Source organism: Zophobas morio, unplaced genomic scaffold, assembly GCF_036711695.1.
Source record: "Zophobas morio isolate AGI-343-1 ecotype UQ-CSIRO unplaced genomic scaffold, CSIRO_AGI_Zmor_V1 ptg000030l, whole genome shotgun sequence".
NCBI lineage: Eukaryota > Metazoa > Arthropoda > Insecta > Coleoptera > Tenebrionidae > Zophobas > Zophobas morio.
In genome coordinates, this window is record NW_026972135.1 from 13,224,024 (window position 1) to 13,248,751 (window position 24,728).

Below are 24,728 nucleotides of genomic sequence, written 5' to 3' on the forward strand. Positions count from 1 at the left end.
TAATCTCAATAGTCGGCGTTCCTGACGGTCCTCTCGTCTAACTGACGTGTCATACAAAACTATTTCTTCCGTGGGATTGTGAAAAGTATATTGCATTTCAAATCGTTCTTTGTTTTTTCGTAAAAAAAAACGTCGTTTATTTTAAGAAAAGTCTTGGTTAAAGTGAATTTAGTTACATATTGCGAAAGTTTTTTATTAATTTTGATCTGCGATTCTATTTACCTATATTCACTTTGTTGGTTTCGACAAAACCTCAAACTTTTCCGTTATTCGAGGATTTAAAATGAAGTTTTCAACATTTTAAAATTCTCAAGACAAAATTTACAGATTTGATTGACTGTGAAAATAATTCTGTGTCGTTTTATGAAATTCATTACAATGCCGAGAAGATGACAAGCTGACATAGGTCCACGAAGTCAATCAAATGTACGACAAACTACCTCAGGTGCAAACCGCAATAATTTATTTCATGGGTAATTCGGATATGGAACTTGATCAGCGTTGTGCTCAGAATCAACATAATCAAACATTGAAGCGAGACATTGGGTGGTATGAATAAAAGTGAGTAGATACTCATATTCGAAGTACGAAGTACCTACTTCATTATTACTCTTATATACCTGAGCATCTACTCTATGTACTGAGTACCTACTTGGAAACATTGTATCTCCCCGGACACAAATTGAACATCTACGCGTTTTGTGAGCATTTATTTAATCTGAAAATGAGCATCGGCGTGGCAAATGACTGAGCTGTCTATAAAGCAGTTTAGAAAACGAATAGAATCGTTGTAAGAGTGAATTTTGACTAAACATGGCGACTTTCATGAACGTGGAACGTCGTCAAAAGGTGCATTCAGTTTGAAAAACACATTAGGAGTGGGAATATCGAAAACTTTTCAGGTAATTAACTTTTATTTATGCATAAATTGTGCAGTGCGTTTTTTCTAACACTGGCCATAGAGATTCCGATCTCAAGGTGTTTACCCCATACTAACTTATATTTTGGTGACTCGATTTTTGTCTTGATGGTTGAACACTGGCACTGTTTTCCTTTTTTGTTGTATCGAGATGCTACTTGACCATCAACTGTTACCTACTAAAATATTAGCATCATCTAGAAAAAATAGAAATATTTTGATTTGATATTCGAGTAGATACTTCGTATTTCGAGTATGAGCATCTACTGAGTTTTATTTATATCAACCATTGTCAAAAAATTGATCGAACGTTGTTTGGACAGAACTTCCTTCACACCAAAAGTATAATGAAACATATTCAGCATTTTCGGGTTGAGTCTTTTCTTCACACAATTTTGTGATGTCCGAATCAACATTTACGATCAACACGTATACCACCTTGGATTGGTGCAGTGTAATAATAAAAATAACTGTATTGTATTCCCAAAATTATCTGCGAAAATCGAGTGAGCCGTTTCATGAATTTTTTGGGGGGGATAAATAAATATTTTTAACAATTTACCATGCTTGCAATAACTTAAAAACTTCTGGAATATCTCAAAGTATTCATTTATGCAATTCTTGAGTTATTCACTAAAATAAATTGACTGATCCATACATTTTTATGAGTCACTGTCAAAGTAAATCTAAAAAATATGAATACAATGATAAATTACGAAAATATATTGATGATATTTTGCACATTTTAGATAGGATTTATTCGGCAAAATCTTGCGATGACGTCATCAAGTTTTTGGGCTTGATAAACAGATATTTTGATTAAATACCTAACTACCATGTCAAACAGTAACTTCAAAACGTCTGCAATATTTCAAAATTCAGTTTTGCAATTCTTGATTCAATCAATAAAATAAATTGACTCAGTGATTAATTTTTTTGAGACACCCCCTATAAGTAAAACTAAAAAATATGAATCATCCTATTTTGGACATTTTAGATAGGATTCATTTGGCAAAATTTTGGGCTGACGTTATCAATTTTTTGGAGGCGATAAGTAAATATATTTTGAATAAAAATTTATTATGCTTATCATATGTTAAAAATATTTGAATGATTTCAAAGCATTCGGTTTTGCAGATTCAAAATTAAATTGTAGGTGAAACGAAGTTCAGCTAGTAAATCAATAAAATAAATAAATAAATAAAATAAATATTTGAGTTTTATCTAATAATAATTGTCCTATTCTTTCTGCTTGCCCACCCCTTGCCATAGCTCCCTTATCTTCCGTACTAATTTCATCCAGTCCAGTCCTCTTCCATCCTCGTTTTGCACTTCTTCCCTATTTTCCTGCGATTCTCTAAATCATTCACATCTTTCCAGCATATGCTCTATTGTTTCTCCCTCTCTCCAACATATCCTACACCTTCTGTCAGTTTCATCCATCCAGAAATTATTCTCTTTTTCTTCATTTCCACACCTAAATGTCGCCATCACTCTTTTCTCCTTTAAACTCTCTCTCTGTGTATACTTTTGTACTTCCTCCTTTACTAAGCATTTTTCTACACTCTGCATTATATCTAGACTCCGATATTCTCGATCTGCGTTCTTACTTATCTATATCCCTATCTCTTACACTCAGTTCTTCTTTCATACTCCTCCCCATTTCTCTCATTCACTCTATTTCGTCACATGCATATCCCTTTCCTTCATAATACTTGTCTCTTTCCTTCCAAACATGATTTTCCGCTTCTTTTCTTATTTCTTTCCAACATTCTTGCAATATTTTCCAATCACCTGTCTCACAGAACTTCTCTTCAAATCCAACCGCCTTTTTACCCGCTTCCACTCTCATTTTCTACCTTTTTGTTTCTTCTCTCACTATATACCTACCCCGGCGTATACTTTTCCAATCCCAATGTCCATTTTAAGTATTTTTCTTGCACTCTCTCTATTTCTTCATATTCCCTTCATCCCCAAATCTCAGTTCCGTACATAAATGCACTTTTGATCAAACTATCAAACATCATCATTCTTCTCTTATAATCATGTCCAAATTTTCTCTCTCCTATTCATCCATTTCTTGAATATGCTCTCTATCTGAGTTATTACTATGTATATCCTAAGTACTGGAATTCTGTTCAATCTTCTTCCCTCTCCATGCCCACTCTTCCTTCTTCTTTCTTACTTTCTTCCCAAATACCACCATTTCCAATTCCTTTTTTTTTTTGTACATACTTCTCAAAACTTCATAAAATTGTAACTAAAGCCTTTGTTTTAAGGTAGAGTTCAAGGAGGTACGGTTGTGAAAGAGAAAGAGGTGGTAAGTATGACTATAAATAATGGTAAGTTACAATAGTCAGTTTCTGTGTTACAACTAATTGAAACCAAAGGGAGTGTGGGAACGCATTTTTATGGCCCATTTATAAATGATAACTTTTATTATACCGGGTGTCCCACGTAACACTTTCGGGCGCATTAACCCTATATCTAATTTTCTCGAGTGACTTAAAGCCCTAACACGCGACTTTTATGGACTATTTTATCGAAGACATTAATTACTTCGCAAAACACTGATTTTGACAGTTTAATTAAATTATTTTGACACTTTGTGTCAAAGTTATGAATGGACTGGAATTAGTGAGAAGGTATTGGAATGGTCGCTAAGCTTGTTTGTTGCCATATTTGTTGTGAAAAAACTGTGTTTCTGTTTCTTAAGTTATAATGGAGAAAATTCGCTAAGAAGCTGTCATAGCATCTTCGAAGATTATTCCTGCAAAATCCAAAACAGTGTACGATAAAGAATTTAATGAATTCATTGTATGGTGCAGAGAGAAAAAAGTGAACATAAATGACCGGGAAGAGGACGTTTTATTGGCGTATTTTCTTGATGTTTCACAAAGAGTCGCTCTTTCTTCAACGTGGACCAAGTATTCAATGCTTAAATTAATAATGAAGCAATATAAAAGGATCGATATATCAAAGTATGGTCGACTCAATGCATATTTTAAAAGTATATCAAAGGGTTATAAACCCAAGAAAACTAAAGTTCTACAAAGGGAACTGTAGATGATCAAAGTATGGTATTTCATAGTTTAATATCTGAATAATAAATATTTATTATTGTTATTAGGTGGCAGTAATTATGGGAATTTCTGGAGCTTGTCGTTGTGACGAGCTGTTTAAATTAACTATTGATAATGTACAAGAAAAGGGTAGGAATTTTATGTTTGTATCCTAGATAGGAAAACCTACACTTCTCGAAGATTTACCATTATTGAAGAAGGGTATCCCGTGAATCCCTTGGATTTAATAAAAAAATATTTGTCTTTGAGGTCGGAAAAAACACCCCATCACAGATTTTTTTAGAATTATCAGTTTGAAAAATGTGCAGCCTGCTGGAATAAATAAACTGACAGAAATACTTCGTTCAATTGCTAGGTTTTTGCAACTGCCAGAGGCAGACTCTTATACCGGTTACTGTAAATATGAGACGCTCTTCTGCCACGCTTTTGGCTAATGCTGGTGGCGACATGATAAAAATGAAAGAACTGGGAGGTTGGAAATCGACTTCAGTTGCAGAAGGCTACATAGAAGATTCACCTTCCTCTAAAGTTGACCTCGCGAAGAGACTCCAAGGATGCACCTCTACTTCAACAAAACAAACAAGGGAACTATCCGAATGTGGGCCGCCTGTGCAGTGTGGAAGTAAGTCTATGTTTGTTGGTACTACTTCAAATTCACATATGCCCCCCACTGTTATAAAGTTATCGTCGTTCTACTATTTCTGAAATTTTGAGGATGCGAGTGTTCAGTTTTACAATGAAAGATTTATGTAGTCATGTTTACTTTATGCCAGTGGGATGCAGCACCTATTCATATGCAACAGGTCAATGTCAAGCTATCGAGTGTTATTGTGAGTAATCGTGAGTGACGTGTTGTTGGTGTAGGTTATATTGTATTTACGCGTTGTTTTGTAACTAAATAATAACCAGGTTAGGTTGTACCATTCCACGCTACCTGTCATCGATTTAATTTTAAATTCATTTCAAACAGACTTCATAACGTTGACACAACGTCAACTTGATGACTTTTTCAATTGAACACCCCGTGGTGGACACAACATAACCATCACAAATGTAGGTACAATACATTGTAATTATTTCTGCAGTTTGACCTACACGTCTGTCGAAAATGTACTCCAGAAATAATAATTGCATTTAAAAGCTCTACTGGCCTTCACTGAGAGTCCCCAGTGCATACTTCCGTGTGGTAATAATTATTATTGCTAGAGCATAACGCATTCTATCTAATTTAGTGCATAAGTCGTTAACTGCTGAAATTGATATAGATTATACACTGACCGTCAAAAAAAACCGGCCACCCTGAAAAATTTCCCAAAACTCAACTTTAAAAATTATTAATTTAACTAGCGATCGTTATTTTATTTATGAACCATTCACTATTGACACATGATGTATAAACTAGCAAAAAAAGAAGACAAATAAACGCAGAATTAAATTTAATTTAACAAAATTACTTAAAATTAATTAAACAACATCATGCTAAAATCATAAATCAGATTCGAAAGCATTCAGATACTTCGTCATCATCAGAACCATCTACTTCTTCTTTGTACCAGCAGGAATCTTTGTATGCAAACAATGTGTATTGTAATAATTGTTCGTCCAATTTTTATAAATAATAAAAAAATTATGTTGATATTCGTTATATAATCGTAACGAATACCACTCAAGCATTAGAAAATAAATCAAAAGTGAAATATCCCCATAAAAACTTAGTCACGTAATATATTGTAACCCTAATTACCATTGTGCTGGAGATTCAAATAACCGTAAAAGCATGAAATTTCACATATCTTTTATTACTTACTTTTACATAAAATGTTCATATAAAGTAACAATTATTATCACAAATATGTTTCATGGCTTTTAAACACAACTACTTATACCTAATTAAAGTTCTCTCACCGTTTCGTCATAGTACGGTTTTAATCCATGCGCATATCAATAATACTACGAATGGAGTATTTATTATTTGAAACATCTTCGTGAAAAATTATAAAAATAAATATTTAACATATGGATCATTTTTGGCATTTCTTTAAACTAACGTTAAAATATGTTATTGACATCAATAGTTAATCACATTAATTTAAACTGAGATTCAGTTTCGTAACGTCGTTGATCCAATCCAGATACGTTTCAACCCTCATAAACAAAACCGGATACTCCCCGGAACAGTCCTCCAGTGCGGAAAAAACACCCACTTGATACCCCGTGCTAGGATCAACCAAAGGACCGCCAGAATCTCCAAAACAGAGAGTCTTTCCGATACCTCCATAACCACAAATATGGAACACCCTATCCACAATGTTCTTGCGTTTTTTATGTATCCTTTGACATTCGTCGTATGCCATGGTTTTTAAATTCTGAAAACGTAGTTTTCTGTTTAGGGATCCATGCTGGGAAACCCGGCCCCACCCACCACCGAGGACGGGTACTTCTTTTTGGTCTTCGATTGTGCCTAAATGGGAAGGTTGGATGTTTTCTGTGAATTTGAGGGGTTCTTCTAGTTTAACTAAACATAAATCGTGCTTATAGATTAGGATCGATTCAGACTGGTTTGGGTGTATCACATATTCGGCAATTTTGTATCGGGAGCCATTGAGGTTGGAGAGATGTACGCTACCAGCGTCCACTACGATACGGCTTGTTGCGATACCGAACCTGAAAGAAATGCAGAATTTTAACAACAGAAACAGTGACACTCGAGGGCTTCAACACCCGGTTTCTTATGTTCCTGGAACAATTTTAAAAAGGTATTTATTCCAGCATAGTAAAGCCGATTTTTTTTGCGACTATAAGGACGTAATAGTGATTCCTAAAAAATCTTACAAGTTGCCACGCATTATTTAATGAAATGTGGGTCTAATTTTGGAGGTAAATTCTATTGTTAATATTGAAAAAAAAAAACTACTGAATTATTCAACAAGTTTTGTTATCTAAATTTTGTAAATCCATGGAAATGAAAAATGTAAGTTATATCGTCGTTACATTTAGGCGTTATGAGAGTCAAAAATTACACTTTGTTATTGTCAAGATGCGAGAGCGGGTTCGAATATAGAAAAGCCTAGAAGCGGTTCGCCGGAAGTCTCGGTGGAGGGCTCCAGAACATCCTCGAAGCAGCGATTACGAACTCTCCAGAAGAAATGAGTTAATAAAAGTTAAGTTGAGCTGCACGTTAAGGCTGTGTTATAGTCAGTGATTGGAACAATTACTTTTAAGTAATGCATTAAAATTACTCATTATTCAGTACCAATAGTAACTCATTGCAATTACAAATTACTTTTTTTTAAAGGAATTCATTACAGTTACTCATTACTTTTAATACAAATAGAAGAAGAGCAGGACAAAACAGTAATCATGCAAAACAAGTACAAATTAAAGAACGTTAAAGAAAAAAGAATAATAAACGACGACCAAACTCCAGAAGAAAGAATAAAGAACAGACAGATTCGACTAAGGGCAAAGGAAGAAAAAGGAAAAGGAAAAACCGTAAAAATTGGGTACAACAAACTAACAATAAACGAAGACACCTGGGAGTGGAACAAAGTCAACTGCCATCTAGAAAAAATGGTTTCAAAAAACTAATAAAGCATGGGAAATCATATGATGACGAAAATTGCACCGAAAAAAAGAAAACAGTGAAATCGGTATGAACGATGTGATTGAATCTGTAGCACAAATTAAAAAGGGAAAATCAGCCACGACAAAATAACATCAGAAATGCTGCAAAATCTAAGCCCAAGAGGCTTACAACTAATAAAAGAAATTTTCAACTGAGCTTGAAATACAGGGAGAATACCAGAAGAATGGAAAATTGGTATTATCATGCCAATATTCAAGAAAAGAGACAAAAGAGACTGTTCAAACTACCGAGGTATCACACAAGTTTTGTCTCCAAAGCATATGAATATATACTAAACAAAAAGCTAATAACTATAGTAGAAAACACACTAGCTGAATCTCAAAGTGGGTTTAGAAAAGCCAAAAGCATCCAAGATACACATATATTGCTTTTCTACATCTTGAAAAACCGTTTGACCGAGTGTCACAAAAAGAAGTTTGGAGAAGCATGGAACAGAGAAAAATAAATCAAAGTTACAAAAAGCAATAAAAAGTCTATACGAGCAGAACAAATGTTATATCCGAAAAGAAGGCGCAGTCTCAGATGTTCGAAATAAAAGATGGATTGAAACAGGGACGTGTTTTGAGCCCTCTTTTGTTTATAATAATAATGCTAAAAGCAACGCAAAAGAGGCTAAAAAGTCTTCAAGTAGGATACAATAAATTGCAACCAATAAAAATGTTCCGAATGTGCATTTGCAGACGACCTAGTAATATTGGCGGAAAAAGATAGCGACCTACAAAGAAACTTGTCTATTTGTGAAGAAGAACTGGAAAAACGGAAGATGAAAATAAATCCAACAAAGTCAAAGTAATGGCCGTCGGAAACAATAATAAAGAACTAAACATAGAATTTAGGAATCAAAAACTCGAACAAGTGGATGTATACAAACATAGAAGATGAAGTTATCGAAGAATATCTAATGCATCACATGTATATCACAGCTTAAGCAGAACGTTTATAAACAAGAAAGAAGTATCCGAAAAAACAAAGATGACAGTGTACAAAACTATCTTCAGGCCGGTTCTGACATATGGTAGCGAGAATTGGGTATTAACACGGTCGGTGGAAAGCAAAATAAACGCGATAGATATGAAATACCTAAGAAAAAAAAGGTAATTACAAAATCTGACAGAGTAAGAAATAACACAATCAGGGAGGAACTGCAAATTGAACCAATGAGTAACATAATACAAAAGAACGTATGGGACGCTAAAGTTCAAACTAAAAGAGGAAGAGGTAGACCAAAGAAATCGTATCAAAATGTTCACTGTTTTTCCCATTCTGTCCTACATTGGTCGTCCTGTTTTACGTAGTACAGTTCTTTGATTCTGACTATTTTTTTCTCTATCTACATCGTCGAATGCGGCTTTTAAATCGACAGAAACGACAAACACGGTACCATTTTCTTGCGTATTTCTGTCCCTATTCCATGATGCAATAGGTATATAGACATAATCCTTCTCTCTCCATACCATTGTATACTTTTATAGCAGTTGTTAGTTAAAAAATTGGTCTAAAGAGTTTAGACAGTACTTCCCTCGCTGTCGGAAACTTGACGACTGCATGCCTATTGTGTTTTTTTTCTCATTACATTTTTGTAGTGGGAATTTAAAAAAAAATTGCGATGACGTCATCAACATTTTTGCAAGGACACCTATACCAGTTAGGATAGATGTAGTGTAATACTAATAATAAAATTATTATATTCTCAAATTTTCGGGAAAATGAATTGGGTCGTTTTGATTATTGATTTGTAATAATCAATAAAATAACGAAACAATTTACTCACGTATACGTATCAGAGGCAACTGAAAATCCTGTATGTATAAACATTCTTAATTTAAGATGACAGGCGTAACAGCATACGTGAGAGTCAAACAGAGAAACTGTAAACAAAACGACCATCGGTTTTATTGCTTCGACTTCCGCTTATTATATAAAACATTGGGTTTTATTTTAATTCTTGACGGTGAAATTCACAATTGGTTGATTATAAACATGTCTATTCCACATTCGCGGAACCAAGTGAGCGCATAAAACAAATGCAGGTCTGTAATGTTAAAGTCGATGTAAATAAGCGTGCTACCCTTATGTTTCAACCGAGTTTTTCCTTTAACAAATTTTGTGTCTACCAAATTGGGTTGGTTCGGGTGTAATACTAATAATAAGTGTTGCCTTTAATTTAATCAATAAAATAAATTGACTTCATTAATTTTTTTGAACCACCTCTCAAGAAAATCTAAAAAATATGAATGGAATGATAAATCACAAGTACAAACTCATCATATTTTTTGCATTTTAGATAGGATTTATTCAGCAAAATTTAAGGGTGACGTCATCAATTTTTTTAGGAGGGATGAACAAATACATTTTGAACAAAAGTTTACCATGCTTATAATAACTTTAAAATATTCCCAAGATTTCAAAGCATTCGGTTTTGTAATTCCTGATTAAATCGATAAAATAAATTCACGCCTTCATTAATTTTTTTGAGTCACCCTGCATATGCAAATCCAAAAATATGAATGGAATGATAAATCACAAGTACAGACTCATTATATTTTGTACATTTTAGATACGATTTATTCGGCAAACTTTTGAGCTGACGTCATCAGTTTTTTGTAGAAGATAACCAAATATATTTCGACTAAAAATTTATTATGCTCTTTATAACCTTAAAACATCTGCAAGATTTCAAAGCATTTGGTTTTGTAGTTCCTGATTAAATCAATAAAATAAATTTACGCATTCATTAATTTTTTTGAGTCACCCTGTATATGCAAATCGAAAAAATTTGAATGGAATGATAAATCACAAGAAGAGGCTCATCATATTTTGTACATTTTAGATAGGATTTATTCAGCAAAATTTTGTGGTGACATCATAAATTTTTTAGAGGGGACGACCAAATACGTTTTGATCAAAAATTTACCATGCTTATGATAATTTTAAAATATCTTCAAGATTTCGAAGCATTCGGTTTTGTAGTTCCTGAGTAAATCAGTAAAATAAATTTACGCTTTCATTTATTTTCTTGAATCACCCTGTATATGCAAATCCAAAAAATATGAGTGGAGTGATAGATCACAAGTACAGACTGATCATATTTTGTACATTTTAGATATGATTCATTCCACAAACTTTTGAGCTGACGTCATCAAGTTTTTGGAGGGGATAAGCAAATATTTTTTGACTAAAGATTTATGATGCTCTTTATAGCCTTAAAACATCTGCAACATTTCAAAGCATTCTGGTTAGCAGATTAAAAATTAAATTTCAAAATGTTGTTTTATAATTTTGATTTTTTTTCCAAAAATCTGGACGTTTCGGGTGAAAAGTCGATTCAGAGTTGTAAACTACATGTGTAGGACTATGTTATTTTATACAATTGAAAAACCATTTACTATGTACAATTTTGAAGTGACGTCATCGCATTAGTGGTGGGGATGATTAGACAAATTTTGGTTAGCGTTTTACCATCTACATGATATTCTTAATATAAGTACAAAATTTCACAACAATCGGTCGAGTACTTTCGGAGATTATCTGTCTAATAAAAATCCGGGACGGCAGACGGACAGACGGACGGACAGACGGACGGACAGACGGACGGACAGACGGACGGACAGACGGACGGACAGACGGACGGACAGACGGACAGACGGACAGACGGACAGACAGACGGAAATGGGAGACCTATTTCTTCGTCTTCTAGGGGTCATGAAAGATCGAGAAAACGTAAAAGTAGAGAGTCGGCCGACGGACTCGATTACAATACTTCCTTTGCTTACGCTCGGGAAGTAAAAATGTCAAAATTTTTTGGGGGCCAAATAAACAATTTTTTTTTTCATAATCTAGCTCGTGAAGAATGTTTTATTGTTGTTTTGGGACTTCGTATTTATTTATTTTGTTCGTGATTTATTTAGTACTAGCTGACCTCGTGAACTTCGTTTCACCTACAATTTAATTTTGAATCTGCAAAACCGAATGCTTTGAAATCTTGCAGGTGTTTTAAACACATGATAAGCATAATAAATTTTTATTCAAAATATATTTACTTATCCCCTCCAAAAAATTGATGACATCAGCCCAAAATTTTGCCAAATAAGTCCTATCTAAAATATTCAGAATAGGATGAGACTATACTTGTGATTTTATCATTCCATTCATATTTTTTAGTTTTGCTTATAGGGGGTGTCTCAAAAAAATTAATCACTGAGTCAATTTATTACTTCCCCAGCGTAAGCAAAGGAAGTATTGTAATCGAGTCCGTCGGCCGACTCTCTACTTTTACGTTTTCTCGATCTTTCATGACCCCTAGAAGACGAAGAAATAGGTCTCCCATTTCCGTCTGTCTGTCCGTCTGTCCGTCCGTCTGAACGTCTGTCTGCCGTCCCGGATTTTTATTAGACAGATAATCTCCGAAAGTACTGGACCGATTGTTGTAAAATTTTGCAGTTATATTAGGAATATCATGTAGATGGTAAAACGCTAACCAAAATTTGTCTAATCATCCCCACCACTAATGTGATGACGTCACTTCAAAATTGTACATAGTAAATGGGTTTTAAATTGTATAAAATAATATAGTCCTAAATATGTAATTTACGAGTCCGAATTAAGTTTTTACCCGAAGCGTCCAGATTTTTGGAAAAAAAAATCAAAATTATAAAACAACATTTTGCAATTTAATTTTGAATCTGCTAATCCGAATGTTTTGAAATGTTGCAGATGTTTTAAGCCTATAAAGAGCATTATAAATCTTTACTCAAAATATATTTGGTTATCCCCTCCAAAAACTTGATGATGTCAGCTCAAAAGCTTGCCAAATAAATTCTATGTAAAATGTACAAAATATGATGAATCTGTGCTTGTGATATATCACTCCATTCATATTTTTTGGATTTGTATATACAGGGTGACTCAAAAAAATTAATGAATGCGTAAATTTATTTTATTGATTTACTCAGGAACTACAAAACCGAATGCTTTGAAATCTTGAAGGTGTTTTAAAGTTATCATAAGCATGGTAAGTTTTTGATCAAAATGTATTTGCTCATCCCCTCTAAAAGATTTATGACGTCACCACAAAATTTTGCTAAATAAATCCTGTCTAAAATGTACAAAATATGATGAGTCTTTTCTTGTGATTTATGATTCCATTCATAGTTTTTGGATTTGTATATACAGGATGACCCAAAAAAATTAATGAATGGGTAAATGTACTTTATTGATTTAATCAGGAACTCCAGAACCGAATGTTTTGAAATCTTGCAAATGTTTTAAGGTTATAAAGAGCATAATAAATTTTTAGTCAAAATATATTTGGTTATCTTCTACAAAAAACTGATGACGTCTGCTCAAAAGTTTGCCGAATAAATCCTATCTAGAATATACAAAATATGATGAGTCTGTACTTGTAATTTATCATTCCATTCATATTTTTTGAATTTGCATATACCGCGTGACTCAAAAAAAATAATGAAATCTACTGCGAAAAAAAAACATAATAGACATGCAGTCCTCACGTTTCCGACAGCGAGGGAAGTACTGTCTAAACTCTTTTGACCAATTTTGTTATTGATTGAATCAAGAATTGCAAACTGAATTTTGAGATATTGCAGACGTTTTGATGTTACTGTTTGACATGGTAGGTTTTTAATCAAAATATATCTGTTTATCAAGACCAAAAATTTGATGACGTCATCTCAAGATTTTGCCGAATAAATCCTACCTAAAATGTGCAAAATATCGTCAGTATATTTTCGTAATTTATCACTGCATTCATTTTTTTTAGATTTGCTTTTACAGTAGCTCAAAGAAATCTATGGATCAGTCAATTTATTTTAGTGAATAACTCAAGAGTTGCAGAAATGAATACTTTGAGATCTTGCAGACGTTTTAAAGTTATTGAAAGCATGGTAAATTGTTAAGAATATTTATTTATTCCCCCCAAAAAATTGATGGAATGGCTCACTGGATTTTCGCAGATAATTTTGGGAATACAATACAGTTATTTTTAGTATTACACTGCACCAATCCAAGGTGGTATACCTGTTGATCATAAATGTTGATTAGGTCATCACAAAATTGTGTGAAGAAAAGACTCAACTCGAAAATGGTGAATATGTTTCATCATACTTTCGTTGCGAAGGAAGTTGTGTCGAAACAACGTTTGATCAATTTTTTGACATTGGTTGATATAAATAAAACTCAGTAGATGCAAATACTTGAAATACGAAGTATCTACTCGAATATCAAATCAAAATATTTCTAGTTTTTCTAGATGATGCTAATACTTCAGTAGGTAACAGTTGATGCTCAAGTAGCATCTCGATACAACAAAAAAGGAAAACAGTGACAGTGTTCAACCATCAAGGCAAAAATCCAGTCAACAAAATATAAGCTAGTATGGATGGAGTAGACACCTTGAGATGGGAATCTCTATGGCCAGTGTTAGAAAAAACGCACTGCACAATTTATGCATAAATAAAAGTTAATTACCTGAAAAGTTTTCAATATTCCCGCTCCTAATGAGTTTTTCAAACTGAATGCACCTTTTGACGACGTTCCACGTTCATGAAAGTCGCCATTTTTAGTCAAAATTCACTCTTACAACGATCCTACTCGCTTTCTAAGCTGCTTTACAGACAGCTCAGTCATTGTCGTTAGCCACGCTGATGCTCATTTTTAGATTAAATGGTCACAAAACGCGTAGATGTTCAATTTGTGTCCGGGAAGATACAATGTGTCCAAGTAGGTACTCAGTACATAAAGTAGATGCTCAGGTATATAAGAGTAATAATGAAGTAGGTACTTCGTACTTCGAATATGAGTATGTACTCAATTTTATTCATACCACCCAATGTCTCGGTTCAATGTTTGAGTATGTTGATTATACGCTGATCAACTTCCATATCCGAATTACCCATGAAATAAATCATTGCGGTTTGCACGTAAGGTAGTTCGTCGCACATTTGATTGACTTCGTGGACCTATGTCAGCTTGTCGTTTTCTCGGGATTGTAATGAACTTCATAAAACGACAGAATTATTTTCACAGTCAATCAGATCTGTAAATTTTGTCTTGAGAATTTTAAAATATTAAAAACTTCAAATGAAATCCTCGAATAACGGTAAAGTTTGAGGTTTTGTCGAAACCAACAAAGTGAATATAGGTAAATAGAATGGCAGATCAAAATTAATAAGAAACTTTGGCAATGTGTAACTAAATTCACTTTAACCAAGACTTTTCTTAAAATAGATGATTTTTTTTACGAAAAAACAAAGAACGATTTGAAATGCAATATACTTTTCACAATCGCACGGAAGAATTAGCTTTGGATGACACGTCAGTTAGACGACAGGTCCGTCAGGAACGCCAACCATTGAAATTAATTCGAAGTGGCCATTCCCATACAAAATTTTTAGAATTTTTTTATTTTTTAACTGTTCTTTTAAGTTTTCTCTATTTTTTTTATTTATAAACCATCCCCGTAATATAAAAAATTCTTCAAATCGGTCAAGCCGTTTTTGAGTTTTAGCAAGACTAACAGGAACAGTAATTGATTTTTATTATATAGAAGATTAAAAAAGGGGGGTTGGTGGTAGAAAGGTGAAAATCTAGGGTTATACGTATTTTTTGATGTCAAATTTAAAAAAAATTAAAATAAAAAATTTCGTCCCAAAAATAGACAAAAATTTTTTAGGGTGGGCGACCCTTATCACTTAGGGGTATAAAAGATAGTTTACAACCTATTCTCAGACCTACCGAATATACTTAAAAAATTTCATACAAATCGGTCAACCCATTTCGGAGGAGTTCGGTTACAAACACTGGGACGCGACGCCAGAATTTTATACAAACATAAAGCATTATTATTTTAGAACACATTTCATTACCATAAAAAAGGTTATACTGAGTCGACCTTAAAAGATATACATATGCTGTCGGGGACTTTTCTTTAGAACTTTTAGAGGGGAACAATTTCGTCATACATGTTTTTTACGTAACTTTAACCGTTTAAGCAGCGTAAGCAATGGAAACTGTCAGAGGAGGAATAATTTTCCCGTTTTCCGAATTTTTCATTGCTACTTCGCTCCTATTGATCGTAGCGTGATGTTATATAGCCTATATGTAGATACGATAAATGGACTATCCAACACAAAAATATTTTTTGAATTCGAACCAGTAGTTTCTGAGATTAGCGCGTTCAATTAAACAATCACTTCAGCTTTATTATATAGGTATAGATTGTGCATTTAACACTAGGTATTTGTAAAAGAAATTTCGATTGAATTTATCAAGGATATCGTATGTGTGAAAGCAAACGATAAAGAAGACAAGCTCAGAGAAAATCTAGGAAAAATTAGTCCCAAAATAATGCTGAATTTTTTCTTTATTATTGACCAAGCATTAAAAAAATTGTCGAAGGTTATTTCGACAGGACTTCCCTCGTCCATGGAGTAACGGAGTAGGCGTTGGAATTTCATTTGACACAGTAGGCATGTCTATTCTTATAACAAAAAATCTCTGTTCATAATATCCTTATACATAACCTTACATTTTAAAACAAACAGTTCCTGCCACGTATTTGTATAATTTTACATTTTAAAACAAACCATTCCAATACTTGGATAGGTGACAGAAACTGTTTGTTTCAAAATCTAAGGTTATGTTTCTGCGAAGTGTTAAGTGTTAAGAGTAGACACGCCTTTTATGTTATGTGAAATTCCAAGACCTACTCTGAATGATTTTTCAGTTGAACAACCGTTGCTATAAGTACTATCCAGCTTGTTCAAAAAATTATATTTTTTTTCCTCAATGTCTCAAGTGAGTTTATCCTTTACAAAATTTTGTGACGACGTCATCAACGCTTTTGCAAGGACACGTATATCAATTTGGAAAGGCGCAGGGTACTAGTAATCAGTGGTTGAAAATAATTCAATTTCCAGCAATTCAATTCCTTTACTTATTTTGAGTAATTCAGTCACTTTTTGCAATTACTTTTAACCCAAAAACTCAAAAATACAGTTTTGTTTTTCTCTACGAATCGTTTACCTGACCTGCTGGAATTATTATACCTAGTTCGTCCCCACAAAGAGAAGATTAATCCATTAGCAGTGTTGGGCAGTATCTAGATACTTGTATCTAAAAAAAGTATCTAGATACGTTTGTGGATATCTAGTATCTGTATCTAGATAAAAAATTAATGGCGCAGATACAGATACATTTTTTATTTCACTTTTTTTTTCAGTAGTTATTAGTTGAGTTATACTAGTAGTAATTTTTGATACTTCATGTTGATGATTTTGGTCACATAAACAAAAATAGAGGTAAAAGGACATGTTTCCAGTTATTTTATTCGCCAAAGCTTCAAAAAGTATCTTGTATCTGTATCTAGATACATTTCGAAAAAATTGAAAACAATCTGTATCTAGATACTTTTATCTTCCATATATTTGTATCTGTATCTAGATACTTTTAAAAGTATCTGTCCCCAACACTGCCCATTAGGGAGTTGAAATCTGAAACGAGTTTAATACAGAATTTGTTAAAAAACCAGATAACCATAATATATAGGGTTATTCAGCTAAGATGACCCATTTGTGTTTTTAAAATAGGTAACCCATAATGCCGATTCCACTTGAGCCTGGATTACAAAAAATGTTTCAAAATTGAATTGTATCAAAGTTTGCTTATAAGATAAGTGTATAGAAACGTCAGTGCTAGAAAAATGCCTATGCATTCTTACGATAATAACGAGAAAACTGACATGTTTGCCGAATATAAAAGAGATTTTTGTGGGTACATTATGCTGTTTAATTGCCTGGTAGGTGAACGAAACACATTCAATAAATTTAAGACCGTCATACAACTGTAATAAATTGCTGACTTTGGCTTCATCACTGAAGAAAACACACTCAATAAAATGGGATTATTTGGTTTCTTATAAAGTTATTACTCTCATTAACTTGTGTAAGAAGTTATACTTCATTTTCCAAGCTAGTCGCAATCTGGTTCCAGTTCCTCTTGTTAGCAGGCCACTTTCTTACGCAACGAATTTTTTAGCCTCTTGAAAATTTTGGGTTTTGGGGCCACACGGTCAGGATATCTTCGGGCATACAATGTACGCCTAGCCTTTTTATGTCATTCTCCATAACGTGTCCATAACTAAGGATCATGTCGGTTTTCTCGTTATTGAATGCATAGGCGTTTTTCTGACACTGACGTTGACTGACGTTTCTTTACATTTAGCAAACTTTGATATAATTTAATTTTGAAACATTTTTTGTAATCCAGGATCAGGTAGAATCGGTATTTTAGGTTGCCTATTTTAAAAACATAAATGGGTCATCTTAGCTGAATAACCCTGTATATAGATCAGCTCTTCATCATTTTAAGGGTGAGCTAAACCACATGCCAGCGTAGGGAAATACATATAAACTTCTGCCCAAGTTTTTGCCAAAAGTATACGTCCGGTTGTAATAAATTTGACACCGTTGACATGAGCGTAAAAAACCCTGCCCAGGCTGCTTATCTGTTTTTTAAATTTTATTGTCAAAAAAAACTACAACGCGTTAAAATTGTGGTGAGTATGAGATTATCTAGTTTTCGCTATTTATGGATCAATTTTAAATTTTCAGAAAGGTACATTAATAGAAATTGTATTAAAAAATCCATTGCGCTTTACAGAAAGAAAATATCGTAATAGAGAATTGAGTAAACAGTGGCAGAATATTTAAAATTTGTGGTCAAACAAACTTTAGCCATTTTTCTGGTCTAATCAAATCTACAGCAGGTAACCGATAGAGTCCGTCCTTTAAACTCTTCATAATCCGACAGTAAAATTGTTTGGAGTGTCCACCCTCTAAGGTTTTCTAAATTTAATCTATAAGTCACAACACCAAGTAAGAGGCAATTGCAGACAGACTTTTAAGTTCACATTTTCATGTAGCCTCCTTCTAAGTATTTAGGAACATCCTTTTTATTGAAGATTAAAAGATTTGCGTCCACAGGTAATTATCGGTGGTCTAATATTTACCGCCAATGCAAATTTTTCTTTAAAAGTTGTTGCAGTTGGGATCGAACTTTTATTTGTAGCTAGAGTGGAATGAAATTATGCGCAAAAGAATCGGCTCTTCAAATTTTGGTAAAATATGTAACATATTGCCCCACAACAATTATCTAGCGCCGCAGTGGAAAGAATGTCTAGTGTTGGTGCAGATGTTTCTAGGAAAATTTTGAATGTCAGTTATTATTCAATTTAAATTTTGAATAGAGTCCTTTTGCGTGAAGTATTTATTAATGAGTAATTGTAACGCATTACTTTTTAAAAGTAATTGTTCCAGCCACTGTTAGTACTCTAGGGGTCACTAAATGTTGAGAAAACATAAAAGTAGCCAGTTGCTCAATGGAATGGACTATAATGCGATTTAAGTATGTTTATTAAATCAGAAAATTCAGAGAAGAAAATAAAATCATAATTTATTTGGATGAAACGTAGTTCGACAGCCCTGATGAAAACAGTTTGATCTGATGGCACAAAATACTACTGTTTAGGTACGTCTCCTTCTAGACATGAGACAAGCAACATTTTTGAAAACGATTTGGATACTACAAATAGCGATTTGGATTAGTGTTTCAGCGATTTATTAAATTTTTTAATATTCGTGTATTTTTAATATTGCTATGAAAGGTATGCGGGCTTTTTTTTTATTATTATAATTACACAATAATAACATTATAACAATTAAATAACATTTAAAAGATACGTAACTATAAGTACGTAAAGTAGAGTTCGCCAAATAGTGTATATTGACTTTCTGTTGTGCTTGTCTGAAAGGATCAAAGATCTTTCAAATTGCACCTCGTTGACCATTATACCCTAAATTGTGCTCATGCACACCAAATCGGGTGGCTTTCAACAAACAGAAAATGAAACTTCCGTATTTGGCGGACTATACTTTAATCCCATTGAACAAACCTGTACTTTACACATAATTAAATGCTGATTAGTCACATTACTGTGCTTGCGCTTTGTTATGACATTCAAGGATTTTTTTACTTATAAATGTTATTATTGTGTCTGCATTTGTTTGATTTAGGAATCTTATAATTTTAATTGCGTTTGAAGAAAAAACCTGTTGCCCGGACAATTCAAACCGAATGTCTAATCTTGAGTATAGACAGTGATAATAAAAACGACAATGTACGCAATGCACACATGCGGAAGTTGTGGTGGATACAGCTAAGATAATAATTATTACCACAAAAACTAAAAAAGACTATAAAATAGCAAAATTGTGCGAAATTATAAAGTTAATATAATTTTCTTAAGTAAGAAACGTTTCATTAAAGGATCGTAAAACGCCGTACTTGATTTGCAAAAGTGGCTATTACGACTAGGACGATTACAACATTCGCGTTCGGCTCGCACACAAAATTCATCGTGGTGAATAGACTACATAAGGTTAAATAATATGCTGTTAGACCATGAAATGGTATTGATAGTAAAACCATACTCATTAGTCATTACGGTGAATAATTAACACGAGCATTCTGGTGATAAAGCACTACAAATAAATACATTGTTGATAAGAATCCACGTAAAGCAGATTAATTGATCAGAAATTAAAGGTCACAAGTAAATGCTTACCATACATAAAAATTGATTTATCTGTCTCATTAGAAAATAACTACGTTTGTAGCCAGTAAGACAAAATTTCCGATAAGAAACTGATGACACGGGTTATTACAACGAGCGATATGTAGGTACTGATATCCAACGTACGGAGGTTGTAACCCTGACCGCGAAACACAAACAATCAGTAAACTTAATAACCAATAATTCATAATCGTACGAATGCATTGTCAAAGTCAAAATTTGGAGTTAACGTGACGCTAAAAAATCTACACTTCAGTGTACTTTGACTTACTTGTCTGTAAAGCAATGTCCAGCTGTTAAAATCCAGTCTTTACTTAAGATACTTCCAGTACAAAAGTGAGAGTAATCTTGCCGGAAAAAGTCCATTTTTTTCAAAGACACAGTAATTCGTTCCGTTTGTTCCAAAACTTTGTCTGCATTTTGTGCTACCGTTCTTGTATCCTCCACACACAAAGCTGCCTGGGCGGAGATAAACAATGCAGCTATCAGAGTAAACAACGACGTTGTTAACGAAAACATTCTTTGGTACTTGAGTCTCTGCTTACACGGCGAGAGTAGGTTAGACTGCCAGAAATAGATTAGTATGCACGTTTTATAAACTACCATTTTTTTTTATCTTTTACGAAGCTAAACTGTGATTGGTAGTGCTTGAATGTAATTTAATGTAAACCATTCTGAGTAATCCGCGTGTTTACGGTTTTACCAAAGTGTTTGACCTTGCACCGAAAATGCGGAATATCGTTTGAACAGCCACTTCCAGAGAGGTTTTTCCTGTGTGCAGGTGGAACAACGGTGTGACTGATTGATCATGTTGCTAGCAGTGTTTTATCTTTTAGTTGGGCGACGTGCACCCAACAATGAGTAGGTAGGAAGAATTGACGAGTCTAGATTCCTACATTTTTTTTATCACTGTGCTTGTATTACTGTCGAGACATTTTTCGGTTGATTATTGTTACATATTTACATTTCGTGCATTCAATGAAAGTTGGATTTACAACGAAGTTTTGATAATTTTATCAAGACATGTTGAAGATTGCAGTGATGACCGCAGTCAGGGGCAAAAATTGATCGTAGATGGAACGAAGTAATGTTTGGTAGAAATCATCAATTGACTGTGACGCCATGGTAAAGTTATTGCGAAAGAACGACATAAATAGTTCTGGAAATATTATCTCGGTTTACGAATTCAATTTCGTTCGATTTATTTATTATGTTGTTTAAGTGTTTTTCTCTTCGAAATAATTAATAAATCATTTTTGTTACATTTTCGAAAAGATAAAAGGAATTCTGGGCAGACTCAAGTCAAGTAAAATTTTAGGTACAGCAAACCACGTGCAAAACACCACCGGCCCTAGTATTTCAAGAGGAAATACACACATATAAGGTATTTTTTAAATAAACTGGTTTCAGAGAGTAAAAAAAAGAAAATGACGCAGCCATATTCAAGAATAGACCTAACTAACGAATGACCATTACATTATTGAAATGTTAATCAGTTAATCTGTACGCCCTATTTTATGCTAAATAAGCAGTGACAAAACTATTAATGAGCAAAGACAGCTAAAGGAGGTCCGTGCTGAATTATCAAGGCGCATTTACCAAGGTGAAACTGAGCTCACAATAAAATATCACAACGACTGTCCTACGATTGTTTCGACAAACTCAAAAAAGTAGAAACACCGGTTGAATTTTCTTTTGCTTGTACAAATATTTTATCTCTGTCTGCCAAATTTAATGAATTTGTTTTATTATTATTATTAATCCTGCGCGTCGCATTATTTTGTCTAACGTCTGTCCGTCCATTCCCCATACTGTATTTGAGAAACAGATTAAAACATTAGGATTTTTTAGGCAATTTCAAAGATGGCTTTTACTAAGGCTAGTATGAGTATGCACACGTCCTAAGTTTTCGAAGACAGATTTATCTTCAACTCGATGACATGATTGAATTGCCCTCTTCTCTCGTTTTAAAGTACGATAATACCAACTACCGTATTTTCTTAACGTTTGACGATGTTTGTTTTAAATGCAAATTGGTCGGTCACTATGCAAATGACTGCCCAAAAGTTGTTGAATCTATTTCACCAGTTCATTCTAAACCTGTTGACACATTAGCTGGAAAAAGGCAAACCACAGATGACGATACCTCTATGTTAAATCCACTTGATCTTTTAAATAATACTGGTGATAGTGATAGCAAGTCAAAAAAATTAAAAGTGATTCTACTGAGAGTCTAACGCCCACGACAGAGCTGCTTTTACCAGCAAAGGACTTTAATCACCAACACAGATGAATATCCTTTAGATTATGACCAGATTATTGAGTTCATGACAAAGGTTAATGGAGTTAGTGATATATTAGCACTGGTTGCTACTTGCACTAACGATATTCAGGGAGTACTTAATTTAATGTAGTCACACACAAAAGTATTAAGAACAAGTCTGTAAGGGTTCAAAGAAGAATTAAGAAGGCTCTTAGTAAAGTTTCCAAGCCTAATGCAAGTCCAATTTCTGAGCTTAGCAACGATCTTAATCTGGCTAACTTACTGCATGAACCAAGTGGTGATAATTAACCTTTATGTCATCCTTTATTATTATTTTTCAATAACAACCTTTATTTAATACGCGTTACAATGTAAATAACGGTCTAGGGCGTTATTTTTGAAATTAATAGGCCCTAGGGCGTTATTTTTCAATATTCAGAAATTACAGTAAGAGTAATGATAAAAATGGAACAATAACGTACTTTATATAAATTTATTCTTTTTGCTTTATTTCAAAAGTACAATTAGTAAAGTGACCTGAAAAATTAACACCTTTGGAATCTGTAACACTTGAAAATTGACTTGACGTTTTGATGTCAACTGACTTGTTTACGCCAGAAACTAAACGAGCATTCTTCCGTTTGGAACATTCGCTATCATCCACGTATTTTTCTGCCACTGTGGAACTTTTCCAGCCTCCTAGTTGCTTTGAATTTAATACGCTTCCTCCAGCATCGGCATGTAATGTCGCAGCAGTTCGTCGCAGACAATGACCAGTATAGCTTTTAGCATCAGGCAAACCCAAAAATGTGGCGATGTTGGATGGTATAGCCCCTATAGTATTCTTACCCACAGGTTGTGCAGTACATCGACCCTCACGTAGGCATAAAAAAAATTCTGTCATTTGTCTCATGTAATGGTCGACGAGATATGTAGCTGCGAATCAACCGCAAAGCATCCATTTCGTTGTCCTCAATGACCATGAAGCTTCTTGGTTTATCATTTTTCGAAGCTGGTATATTGACGAGTATGTGTTCACCCATATCACGAACATCGCTGCGCTTCATTTTTACAAGCTCATCCCTTCTACACGCTCCAAACACACCCATCACCAAAGCGACTTTAATCATCAGACAAGATTCATCTGAAGCGTTTTTAAGGAACGTTAAGACCTGTTCCCGTGTTAGTACCTTTGATTTTTTTGGTTGGTAGCCTTTTGAGCGTTGCTTTAAATAGGCCTCCAATTGGGAAAACTTTTTAGCACTATTCACCACTTTTTTAACTATTAATTCTTTCCTTAACATAGAAAATTTAGTCCACAACGAATTCGGAGAAAAATCCGCAGTTAGCTCTTGAAAATAAGCAAGCAGAACGGTTTCATTTACGGTCTTTACTGAATTGTCCGTTGTCCATTGAATGAAGCGGGAATATTCGTTTTCGTAAACAGATTTCGATTTCACTGGAATTATTCCTTCCACAGCTTTTGCAGCACTTGCCAAAACACGTTCCGGCAAGTTTTCGTCGCACATTTTGTAATATTGCACCTGTCACACAATTTTTCATTTAGTAAACAACGCCGTTGCTAGTGACCAAGGTAGGTCGATTTTTCCGTTAAATTACGGGAATAAGCTTTTTTTTTGGAATTTTGTGTTTATTTATAAACTTTTGCTGGTAAGGATGACATAGTATTCTGCGGTGTTAGGTGTTCCATCGATCTTGGTAACGTTTTTGTATCCACAAAATGCCCAGATGGAAGCGTTCTCTATGTCCGACACTCACGTCGTCATAATTTTTGGGGAAAAAATCAAGATGCGAATACATAAAATGCACTTTTAAGAATATGTTAATTTTAAATTTTTTATATGATGATAACATGTTTTCTACTTACTAAACGTAGTTTTCTTATTGTTTCCCAAGAAGTTTGTAGCAATTTGATCACAAAAAAATACACCTTATAGAAAGTTTCCTATTACTTAATAGTACGATTTTTGTATTTTTCAAAGGATAATATTGAAGATTACTTTTAAATGAGAGCTAAGTTTGGGTTTAGCCGTTTATAATATCATTTAAAATTGTTAATTAAATAATAATTGGCTGCTATAATAAAAGTTAGAGTTTAGCTGTTGACCAGTGTAAACAGCCATTTACACCAGCATGTTTTACAACCG

The 24,728-nt window shown here is 33.8% G+C and overlaps 1 protein-coding gene across 1 annotated transcript; it reads right to left on the reverse strand.

Annotated features, from left to right (window-relative positions):
* Positions 1-5,780: 5,780 nt before the first annotated feature.
* Positions 5,781-20,918, reverse strand: LOC135138247 (chymotrypsin-2-like). The gene is made up of 2 exons (XM_064068174.1): positions 20,569-20,918; positions 5,781-6,666 (listed from the first exon to the last, which is right to left on the reverse strand). Exons 1-2 carry the CDS (start codon positions 20,901-20,903, stop codon positions 6,087-6,089), a joined length of 915 nt encoding a protein of 304 aa, XP_063924244.1. The 5' UTR covers positions 20,904-20,918; the 3' UTR covers positions 5,781-6,086.
* Positions 20,919-24,728: the final 3,810 nt, after the last annotated feature.

Coding starts and splice junctions, on each gene's coding strand:
- LOC135138247 (XM_064068174.1), bottom strand. CDS start 20,903: ATGGTAGTTTATAAAACGTGCATACTAATCTATTTCTGGCAGTCTAAC. Junction 6,667..20,568: donor GGACATTGCTTTACAGACAA/GTAAGTCAAAGT, acceptor CATTTCTTTCAG/GTTCGGTATCGCAACAAGCC.